The sequence below is a fragment of the Macaca thibetana genome, chromosome 3, assembly GCF_024542745.1.
Source record: "Macaca thibetana thibetana isolate TM-01 chromosome 3, ASM2454274v1, whole genome shotgun sequence".
NCBI classification, from domain to species: domain Eukaryota; kingdom Metazoa; phylum Chordata; class Mammalia; order Primates; family Cercopithecidae; genus Macaca; species Macaca thibetana.
Genome location: NC_065580.1, coordinates 86,834,511 through 86,846,685, shown reverse-complemented (window position 1 = coordinate 86,846,685; position 12,175 = coordinate 86,834,511). Strand labels below are relative to the sequence as shown.

The following is a 12,175-nucleotide window of genomic DNA, read 5'->3' as shown; positions in this document are numbered from 1 at the left end:
TCCCAGACATATCTTTGTCATCTTTTATTTAACTACTTGTTCTTTTGTTAACTCTGTTATTACTAGACTAAGAAAATGTGTTTTCAAGGCACAAGTTCATATCAAACAAAAGAGCTGGCTATTTTCATTCTCACTGCATCCATATTGGGTTTACTTTTTATAATCTGTTTCAGGTCCCTGATAGTTTGCATTTTTTTTTTCTTTTTTTTTTTTTTTTTTTTTTTTTTTTTTTTTTGAGACGGAGTCTCGCTCTGTCGCCCAGGCTGGAGTGCAGTGGCCGGATCTCAGCTCACTGCAAGCTCCGCCTCCTGGGTTCATGCCATTCTCCTGCCTCAGCCTCCCAAGTAGCTGGGACTACAGGCGCCTGCCACCTCGCCCGGCTAATTTTTTGTATTTTTTAGTAGAGACGGGGTTTCACCGTGTTAGCCAGGATGGTCTCGATCTCCTGACCTCGTGATCCGCCCATCTCGGCCTCCCAAAGTGCTGGGATTACAGGCTTGAGCCACCACGCCCGGCCGATAGTTTGCATTTTTAAATGAATAGTGTGTGTGTGAATATATATATATATGTGTGTGTGTGTGTGTGTGTGTGTGTAATAACCAATGATTGACTTTAAGAGCAAACCAGTCCAAATCCCTCTTCCATTCCTCTCTCAGCCTTATTGCTACTGTAGCCTTATGGATTCTTTTATTTTTTTTAGTCAGAAAAACTATAGCTTTATTATATACTGAATTTTTATGTTGGCACTTAAGAGATGTTAAAATTTTCTCTTTCATAGTTGTACACTGCTCCAGTGGCACAAATACAATTACTTGTATAAATTCTATAAATTTTTTCATTTGTTTTCTGCTAATGTAGTATGTCTCAGGTATTTCCTACCTAAATCAATAAGAAAACCTAAATAAATACTGGTTAAAATACCTTTGCATATTTTATCTAGTTGCGGTTATGAATGGATTCATTTCTTACACAAAGATGAGGAATGATGAAATCATTCTAGTACAAGATGTTGAATAGAAAGAATTGAGGGTGGTGTTATAAGTTTTAGGGATCTTTGCTTATGACTAAATGGTTAATGGAAAGTTTGTGTTACGGGATATAGAATACTCCCAGAGATTAGTTGTGATGGATATGTAACTGATGTGTAAAGAAATGATTCTCACAGGGCAGACCTCCCTAGTATTCATTCTTTTAATGGTAAGTTATTTTCAGATAGAATGGTATTCTGAAGCAATATGTGAATAAAATGAATTCCAGAGAACTTTGTCTAAGTTTTATGAGTAAATTTTTCTTGATTAAGCACAGAGTTTGGTATTGCTATTTATTTCCCTATTGGAAGTAGTTTTCTCAAGTTGGTCAGATGACTGAGATTGGCAAGATTGTGAATTTATTTTCCAGTGCTATTCTAGTAAATCAGTTTATAACATTTAAGATGAAATGCACAGGCGGCAAAATAAATGAAACTAGACTTTGTTAGGCATTTCACATTGATTGTAGCCCTAGGTAAGAAATGTGAACAATTTATGTGGTCATTCAGTTTTTTAAAAAGATGCCTGGCAACTTCTCTCACTACCTTTTCTTTTTTTTTGCTACTGACTTCTATTTAAATAATGGAAAGAGACTTTAGCTTTAATTCTTGTGTGCTATTTATTTACAAAGATGGAACCAACTATTATATTTTCAATATCATTAAAGTTATGGTTGTATTTTGTAATAAATACAATTTAAATATGCCTTTTAATATGGCTTTGTTATAATATTTAAAAGAGCATTACTTCATGTATAAATGTAACTTGTAAAATGAGCATGGGAAGGATACTGAATCTAGAGTTAAGATTTAAGTCACAAGTACTAGGTCTTCAAATAACAAGGGTCTCTTTACCTGTCCAAGTTACTTAATGTTTTTGAACATTAGTTCAAAATCCTTATCTATAAACAGAGGAGGATGCCTTTGATGGCATCTAAATGACCTCTTTTTTTTTTTGAATTGATAAATTTTTTTTTATTATTTTTTTTATTATACTTTAAGTTCTAGGGTACATGTGCATAACATGCAGGTTTGTTACATATGTATACTTGTGCCATGTTGCTGTGCTGCACCCATCAACTCGTCACCACCCATCCACTCGTCATTTACATCAGGTATAACTCCCAATGCAATCCCTCCCCACTCCCCCATCCCCATGATAGGCCCCGGTGTGTGATGTTCCCCTTCCAGAGTCCAAGTGATCTCATTGTTCAGTTCCCACCTATGAGTGAGAACATGCGGTGTTTGGTTTTCTGTTCTTGTGATAGTTTGCTAAGAATGATGGTTTCCAGCTGCATCCATATCCCTACAAAGGACACAAACTCATCCTTTTTTATGGCTGCATAGTATTCCATGGTGTGTATGTGCCACATTTTCTTAATCCAGTCTGTCACTGATGGACATTTGGACATTTGGGTTGATTCCAAGTCTTTGCTATTGTGAATAGTGCCGCAATAAACATACATGTGCATGTGTCTTTATAGCAGCATGATTTATAATCCTTTGGGTATATACCCAGTAATGGGATGGCTGGATCATATGGTACATCTAGTTCTAGATCCTTGAGGAATCGCCATACTGTTTTCCATAATGGTTGAACTAGTTTACAATCCCACCAACAGTGTAAAAGTGTTCTTATTTCTCCACATCCTCTCCAGCACCTGTTGTTTCCTGACTTTTTAATGATTGCCATTCTAACTGGTGTGAGATGGTATCTCATTGTGGTTTTGATTTGCATTTCTCTGATGGTGAGTGATGATGAGCATTTTTTCATGTGTCTGTTGGCTGTATGAATGTCTTCTTTTGAGAAATGTCTGTTCATATCCTTTGCCCACTTTTTGATGGGGTTGTTTGCTTTTTTCTTGTAAATTTGTTTGAGTTCTTTGTAGGTTCTGGATATTAGCCCTTTGTCAGATGAGTAGATTGCAAAAATTTTCTCCCATTCAGTAGGTTGCCTGTTCACTCTGATGGTAGTTTCTTTTGCTGTGCAGAAGCTCTTTAGTTTAATTAGTTCCCATTTGTCAATTTTGGCTTTTGTTGCTGTTGCTTTTGGTGTTTTAGACATGAAGTCTTTGCCCATGCCTATGTCCTGAATGGTACTACCTAGGTTTTCTTCTAGGATTTTTATGGTATTAGGTCTAACATTTAAGTCTCTAATCCATCTTGAATTAATTTTCGTATAAGGAGTAAGGAAAGGATCCAGTTTCAGCTTTCTACTTATAGCTAGCCAATTTTCCCAGCACCATTTATTAAATAGGGAATCCTTTCCCCATTTCTTGTTTCTCTCAGGTTTGTCAAAGATCAGATGGCTGTAGATGTGTGGTATTATTTCTGAGGACTGTGTTCTGTTCCATTGGTCTATATCTCTGTTTTGGTACCAGTACCATGCTGTTTTGGTTACTGTAGCCTTGTAGTAGAGTTTGAAGTCAGGTAGCGTGATGCCTCCAGCTTTATTCTTTTGACTTAGGATTGTCTTGGAGATGCGGGCTCTTTTTTGGTTCCATATGAACTTTAAAGCAGTTTTTTCCAATTCTGTGAAGAAACTCATTGGTAGCTTGATGGGGATGGCATTGAATCTATAAATAACCTTGGCCAGTATGGCCATTTTCACAATATTGATTCTGCCTATCCATGAGCATGGTATGTTCTTCCATTTGTTTGTGTCCTCTTTATTTCACTGAGCAGTGGTTTGTAGTTCTCCTTGAAGAGGTCCTTTACATCCCTTGTAAGTTGGATTCCTAGGTATTTTATTCTCTTTGAAGCAATTGTGAATGGAAATTCATTCCTGATTTGGCTCTCTGTTTGTCTGTTACTGGTGTATAGGAATGCTTGTGATTTTTGCACATTAATTTTGTATCCTGAGACTTTGCTGAAGTTTCTTATCAGCTTAAGGAGATTTTGGGCTGAGACAATGGGGTTTTCTAAATATACAATCATGTCATCTGCAAACAGGGACAATTTGACTTCTTCTTTTCCTAACTGAATACCCTTGATTTCTTTCTCCTGCCTGATTGCCCTAGCCAGAACTTCCAACACTATGTTGAATAGGAGTGGTGAGAGAGGGCATCCCTGTCTTGTGCCAGTTTTCAAAGGGAATTTTTCCAGTTTTTGCCCATTCAGTATGATATTGGCTGTGGGTTTGTCATAAGTAGCTCTTATTATTTTGAGGTACGTTCCATCAATACCGAATTTATTGAGCGTTTTTAGCATGAAGGGCTGTTGAATTTTGTCAAAAGCCTTTTCTGCATCAATTGAGATAATCATGTGGTTCTTGTCTTTGGTTCTGTTTATATGCTGGATTTTGTTTATTGATTTGCGAATGTTGAACCAGCCTTGCATCCCAGGGATGAAGCCCACTTGATCATGGTGGATAAGCTTTTTGATGTGCTGCTGAATCCGGTTTGCCAGTATTTTATTGAGGATTTTTGCATCGATGTTCATCAGGGATATTGGTCTAAAATTCTCTTTTTTTGTTGTGTCTCTGCCAGGCTTTGGTATCAGGATGATGTTGGCCTCATAAAATGAGTTAGGGAGGATTCCCTCTTTTTCTATTGATTGGAATAGTTTCAGAAGGAATGGTACCAGCTCCTCCTTGTACCTCTGGTAGAATTCAGCTATGAATCCATCTGGTCCTGGACTTTTTTTTGGTTGGTAGGCTATTAATTATTGCCTCAATTTCAGAGCCTGCTATTGGTCTATTCAGGGATTCAACTTCTTCCTGGTTTGGTCTTGGAAGAGTGTAAGTGTCCAGGAAATTATCCATTTCTTCTAGATTTTCCAGTTTATTTGCGTAGAGGTGTTTATAGTATTCTCTGATGGTAGTTTGTATTTCTGTGGGGTCGGTGGTGATATCCCCTTTATCATTTTTTATTGCGTTGATTTGATTCTTCTCTCTTTTCTTCTTTATTAGTCTTGCTAGCGGTCTGTCAATTTTGTTGATCTTTTCAAAAAACCAACTCCTGGATTCATTGATTTTTTGGAGGGTTTTTTGTGTCTCTATCTCCTTCAGCTCTGCTCTGATCTTAGTTATTTCTTGCCTTCTGCTAGCTTTTGAATGTGTTTGCTCTTGCTTCTTTAGTTCTTTTAATTGTGATGTTAGAGTGTCAATTTTAGGTCTTTCCTGCTTTCTCTTGTGGGCATTTAGTGCTATAAATTTCCCTCTACACACTGCTTTAAATGTGTCCCAGAGATTCTGGTATGTTTCTTGCTCTGTGGCTCAGGCTGGAGTACAGTGGCATGATCTCAGCTCACTGCAACCTCTGCCTCCTGGTTCAAGCAATTCTCCTGCCTCTACCTCCTGAGTAGCTGGAATTACAGGTGCCCGCCACCACGCCTGGCTAAGTTTTTGTATTTTTAGTAGAGATGGGGTTTCACCCTGTTAACCAGGCTGGTGTCAAACTCCTGACTTCAAGTGATCCACCCACCTTGGCCTCCCAGAGTGCTGAGATTACAGGCATGAGCCACTGTGCCTGGCCCTAAATGGCTTCTTTTTTCTAAAATTATTTTCTATACTAGAACATGCTGTGAAGTCTTTTTGCTTTCATACGCTCTTATGCATGATCTTAATGTGTAGATTTAGTAGAATAATTCAGGTTTTAACAGTTATATTAAATATGAATCAGGTGATATGATATTCTTATTTCAAGCCATTTTTGAGACCTTCTGTGTTAATTCTTATCACAAGACTCATAGGTTATTTTGATGTTTTCTCTTGTATTTGTCCATTTCTTATCTTCTTTTTTATGTCTAATGTTTACAGATTAAGTCTAAATTTTCCCTTTTTGTGTTTCATTATTTTTTCTCTCTGCTTAATAACTGTTACAAAATTTTTTTCACCAGTGAATCTATCCTTTCATGTCTATCCAAGCCCTTCCATCTGAGAATGACTCCATAGTGAGTAATGTTCACACTGTTTCTTCTTACCATTTCATTTTAAACTTATTTTGTGTATACTATCCAGTTAGCACTTGGCAGGGAATGATCTTATTCTCTCCCTTACCTAATAGATTACTTAATATGGACTCACACAGTATTGATTTAATGTCTGTGCGATAGATATTTTGGCCTACATGGAACTTATTTAATAATATAATCTTTTTTTTTTTTTTAAAAAAAAACAGCATCTTACTTTAGATTACTGAAATATTCTATGTAAGCTAATTTTCCAGGTTATTATATATTAAGGAAAAAATTGTATTGGTCTGGTTTTTCTAAAATAAGGATTTGTAATAAGAGTTTACTTAAAATAACCAGAGTTAGCCAGGGAAGTGCTTTAGTGACTGATAGTTAATGAAATCCCTGGTCCCTTTCCCTTCTATCTACCATGGAAGGTTTGAGAACTTTAGTCAGGTGTGCTTGAGAAAGAGGTAATTCAGCCTGGAGAAGTCATCTTAAGGATGTGAGAGGAAGCCAGTATTTGGAAGACGGAGCAGGGTCCAACTCTGTGAGGAGTGAGAGGACTGGCATTTCTATATGGACAAAGAAACACATAGAGTGGTTGGAATTAGAAAGAGCCACTGAGTGTGTCTGAAACTGAAGGAATGGCAGATTGTGAAGTGTTGAGTGTGGGGTCTTGACTGGTTTGAGTTTGAGCTAGGCTTTCTAAGTTTGAAGTCTGTAAAGCAGCACTGCCTAGTAGTAATTGATGTGATCAGATTTCCATCTTATACATCCTCGATGCAGGATGGAAAGTAGATTATAATAAGCAGAGAAATTCCTGGTTTAGTTAGGGGGCTACTGCAGTATAATAGTACAAGAAATAATAGTGGTAGTGAGGACTAGGTTACTGTATTGGACTGAATATTTGTGTCCCCTCAAAATTTATATGGTAAAATCTTAACCCCCATAATGATGGCATTAGGAGATGGGTGCTTTGGGAGGTGATTAGATCTTGAGAGTAGCACCCTCATGAATGAGATTAATGCCATTTTAAGAAGAGTCAGAGTTTGTTCTCACTACCTAAGGACACAATGAGAAGTTGGCAGTCTGCAAGCTGGAAGATGGCCCTCATGAGTACCTGATGATGCTGGCAATCTGATCTTGTACTTCCAACTTCCAGAACTGTGAGAAAAAAATTTCTGGTGTTAATAAGCCATCTGGTCGATGGTATGTGTTACAGCAGGCGAAACAAAGGCAGGTAGTTTTAGTGGGAGTGAACCAAATGAAATCAAGATATATTTAAGAGATCAAAGCATTAAGAATTGAAGCTTAAATAAATGAGAGAAAAGAAGTATAGCCTCTAATTTTATGTCTTATAAAACTTGGCGAATGATAGTAAGCTAGGGAAGATTAAAGCAAGAACTTTGTGGTTTGTTTTTTAAGGTTGAATAGGCATATGAAGATCCCAGATTTTTTGGCAAAGTATAATTTAAAAGATTTTATTCATATTCAAAAGTTTTCTGTTCATTTGTGTGTGTGTGTGTGTGTGTGTGTACAAGAGCTCTCAAAGCTTACTTTGAAAGGCAAGTTAGACTCCTTTATGACTTTCTTAATATTGAATTTTAATAGAGTTCTAGGGATAGACAAAATTTAAAATATATCTTTTATATTACAATGTCTTTTCCAAGCCTTCTATAGTGTCTGTATGGCAGATGATTTTTTTAGTGAAATCCTTTTTATTGTAATACTTCATATTCTGAAAAACAAAAACAGAAAAAAACCTTTTCTATTGGTTGAATTGTTGGCAGACAGGAAGATGGTAAGAATATTACCAGGCTTATATGCTGTTGCCTTAGGATTAAGATCTGTAGCCACCTAAAAATAGATTACTTTTGCAGGTTTTGGAAAGCCTGAACTGTTCTCGTATGGAAAGTATAGAAAGATAATGGAATCAGTGCCAGAAACTTCTAGATTCAGATTTTTTTGGCTTGAATCCTGTTAGCAATAAGTTTATGTGTGATAATTTTGAAAAGTGTACTATGATTCAATTTTCTGGGCACCAGAGATTTTGTTTTATGGAATTATGGAACTTAATTTTAACTAAATGCTCAATATTTAAGCTTAATTCTACTGGTACTTGCTGAGGTGGAATGTAGCAAGTGCCGTCAAGGTAGTCCCAGAGTCAATACTGAAAAACTTATTTGGGAACAGTAGGAATGGTTAAAGTCACCAGCATGACTCCTCTGAGTACTGAGTATTACTTCCACTTCTAGAATATAGTGAGAGGCCTCTAGATTTAAACTTTCTTAGTTAACGTGTTTATAGTAATGACTGAGTTCTGAGTTTTTCCTCAACTATCAAAATTCCAACTATGACCTTGTATTTCTTGCTCTTCCCATTGGTATGAGATGGAACTTCAAATACGTTTATAATTTCCAGAACCCTCCCAGCAAATGTGGCCTGCTAATGTATGTTATTAGTATAATTAGGTTAATGTTAGTAATAACAGACACTTACTGAAAAGCTGGAAATAATGAGTCACCGTTCTTTTCCTTTAAAATGAATGATCCCAGGGCTTTAGTCTTCAGAGCAACCCTGAGAGTTGATTATCATAGATAGCATTATCCCCAGTTCAAAATTAAGCCTAGTGATCATTTCACTGTATCACGTAATTTTCGTGAGTAATGCCAATACTTGTCCTTTTCGAATAGTAGAAACCTATTTTGTTACAAGAGAAAAGGATCTTGAAAATCATTTAGTGGAATGCTTTCATTTTAAAGAGGTAACTCAAGCACTTTCTTTGCCTGGCTCTAAGATACCTTGTTTTATTTTGAGAATTGGCAGTTTTTTCCTGTAAAGAACCAGATAGTAAATATTTTAGGCTTTGTGGCCTGTCTGCACAGTCTTTTTCACAACTATCAACTCTGCTGTTTTCATGTCAAAGCAGTCATAGACAATATGCAAAAGAATGGGTATAGCTGTGTTCTAGTAAAACTGTATTTACAAAATAGGCTTGACCCACAGTTTGCTGACTTTTGATTTAGATTTTCAATCTGAAATGACCTAGTTTGCCACAGTTATTAGTACCTTTATCCTATATGTGTTAGGCATTTATTTAACAGACATGCACTCTCTGGGTCATGAAGCCTCATGATTTAAAGTATTACTTATGCACTGACATGTTTTTATCCCTAAATTTCATCCTTTCTCAAAGTTTTGATAGAAATGTTCAAATGCAGGCAGTTTAAATGTTTAAAAGTCTTTTTCCTTCTCTGAACTATTCATCTCAACTTCTATCTTTTGTTTCCAGTTGAGCTTACCATAGCCACTGTGAGAGATTTTGCTTGTATAAATTTACCAAGTTACTCTCCTTATTGAAAACTTTCAGATGCTTCTCATCTCCTAATGGACAAAACTCAGATCATAAAGCCTTGGCCTGGTCTGGCTCTTGCCTAATTCTACTGTTCTGTCTTTCTCATTTCCTTATTGAGTAGTTTGCCCTCTGGAAATCACTAAGTTATTTGTAGTTCTCCACATGTACCCTGTAACTTGATTTAGATGTGTTTCCTGCATGAGTTTTTCTTTCTACCTGAAACACTTTTTTTTTTTTTTAATTGTTTACTTGCCAAACTCTCCTTAAAAATTTGAGTGACATTTCCTCTTGGAATCCTTCCCTAATACCTTTGTGCTCATATCCCTTCTCCTTTGACAAGTCAGCATGTGTAGACATTCAGAAATATTTGTTCATTTGAACATGCCTTAATGTTCCAAGTTATGTTGTCTGCTATCCTACCCTGCTTCAGTGCTGTCTTCTACAACGAGGTGCTTTGTGGTGACTTGCAGAAAAGAAGGAGGTTGATATGAGGAAATAATAAAAATTGCAACTCAAGTAATTGCTACATGCTATTAAGGAGAATAATAATACTAGTTCTGTATTTTTATGACATTTACAGTACATAAATTTCAACTTCATGTATTTTACTATCTTGATCTTTTGAGTAGAATTCAATTTTAAATTTTTTTATTTTGCCTTTTAGAAAAACATTTTTTTATTTCAAAATTGTCTAACTTACAAGTGCCTCCTTTTAGTTTTTATGAAGCATGAAGCATCTTATTGTGTCAATAAATGACTGCTTATTTCTTATTTTAAATTATTTTCTGTATGTGTCCTGAACAGTAGTATTAACCTTTAAAGTATTTCTCATTTCAAAATGGGACTTCATTTTCCTCTTAAAAATTAAATTTGGGGAGTGATATTCACACTTTTTTTTGGAAGTAGCATCCTTTATTTATCCCAGAATAAATTTTAAATATATCACTACTATATTAAGTAAAACAAAAATTACATTACGAACGCGAATTTGCTGTTTTAGTTTATATGTGCAACACTTAGAAATGTTAGGTTGAAAACAAAAGTTTGAAATAAAAAATTATGGATGATAATTGTTCTTTTTTTCCTGTCTTCTTTTATTTAGATTATGTTGTAAACTGACTGCCCTATTAAATACTGGTAATATTAACAGGTACAGAAGCATTTTTTTCTTGCAATTTATCATTTTCAATTAAATGGACCTGGCAGCCTGAAAGTGAATAGCCTCTACCCTTGTCATCAATATAAAGTAGAACAAAAGTTACCTTCAAACTTAAACGCTAGTATTATAATATGTCAACAGAATTGATATTTCACTCATTCATTTATTGTTGCACAACTTATATAATTATGAAAGCATGTGCCAAACAGATGTTCCTTTGCTCTGGCTGGCCATTTAATTGAGCTCAGCATCCATGTGCTGAGATGGTATACATCATTGTACTGTCTTATGTGTGCAGACATGCATTGAATTTTAAACAACAGTATTTTTTGTATTAGGCACTGTAGCTTTCACCTCTAGAAGTTTGATTTAGGTCCTTTTTAATATATTCTCTAACTTTTGAATATATGTAATTTAATTACAACAACCATTATAGTATCTTTGAAGATTCTAATGCCTATCAGTTCTGGGTTAGACTGAAAGGAAGTTTGTATCTCCTCATTATGGTCACAGTGTCTTCCTCCTTTCCTTGCCTAAGATTTTTCGTTTTTGCATGCATACTCAAGATGTGTTGATATGTGGTTTTAAAATTTTCATTCAATTAGGAATGTTTTCAGCATTAACTTTTCAAATATCTTTCTGTTGTTTTCCCAACTTATTGGCAACTCTGGTTACCTGTGTATTAGGCTGACTAAATATGATCCATATCTCACTGGTGGTCTGTTTAATTTCCTCTTTTTGTCTTTTTTTGTTGTTGTTGTTCCATTTAAAATCATTTCTATGGCTGTGTCTTCAAGTTCACTAATCTTTAATATCAAATCTTCTGTTAATTATTTCTAGTGGGAGTTTTAAAAATATCACATCTTATAGTTTTCATCTCTTGAAGTTAGGTTTAGGTCTATTTTACATCTGTGCTAAATATGTTCAGTCTTTCCTGTAGTTTTTGAACAAATGGAATACAGTTTTAATAACTGTTTCAATGTTTTTAGTTCTAATATTGGTGTCAGTTGGGTTGGTTTTGGTTGATTTTTCTCATAATTGGCCATATTTTCTGCTTTTTAAAATGTTCGGTATTTAAGGTATTAGACATTGTGAATTTTATCTTAGGAGATGGGTATTTTTATATTCTTGTAAATATGAACTTTGTTCCAGATGCAAGTAATTAAAAACAGTTTGATCCATTTGGGTCTTGTTTTTTTTTATCTTTTAGCAGGACTAGTTAGCATATTTAGTGTAGAGATAATTGTTTCCCACAACTGAGGGAAGACCCTTGTTTATACTCTACCTAATGCCCTATAAATTATTGTCTTACTCTGTTTTCTGGTGTTATAACAGAATAACATGAACTGGGTAATTTATAAATAAATGTGATTTATTTGACTCATGATTTTGGAGACTGGCAAGTCCAAGAGCATGCTGCTGACAATTGGTGAAGATCATCCCCTAGTGGAAGAGCAGAAGGTGGGAACAAGTGCACATGGCAGATAGAAGTGGGCTGAACTCATTTCTTTTGTCGAGAACACATTTCTGCAGTAACTAATCCATTCCCATGATAAAGACATTAGTCCCTTCATGAGCCCTCATGACCTTATCACTTCTTAAAGGCCCTACCTCTTAATACTGTTACAGTGGCAATTAAGTTTTAATGTGAGTTTTGGTAGGGAAATTTAAACCATATTAATTATGAAGTTTTCTAGTATGGCTCATGGCTATTGCCAATCTTCCCAACCCTGTGTGT

General features: G+C 35.5%; 1 protein-coding gene across 4 annotated transcripts in view; it reads left to right on the top strand.

The window, feature by feature from the left end:
- The window catches only part of CRPPA (CDP-L-ribitol pyrophosphorylase A), a 328,621-nt gene that overhangs the window by 175,881 nt on the left and 140,565 nt on the right, over positions 1–12,175 (top strand). The window contains exon 9 of one of the 4 annotated variants that reach the window (XM_050785383.1): positions 10,381–10,428. The exons of the other annotated variants lie outside the window; for them this stretch is intronic. Within the exon in view, the coding sequence (XP_050641340.1) occupies positions 10,381–10,392 (12 nt within the window). The 3' untranslated portion in view covers positions 10,393–10,428. The remainder of the gene's footprint in view (positions 1–10,380; positions 10,429–12,175) is intronic. 4 annotated transcript variants of the gene reach the window in all.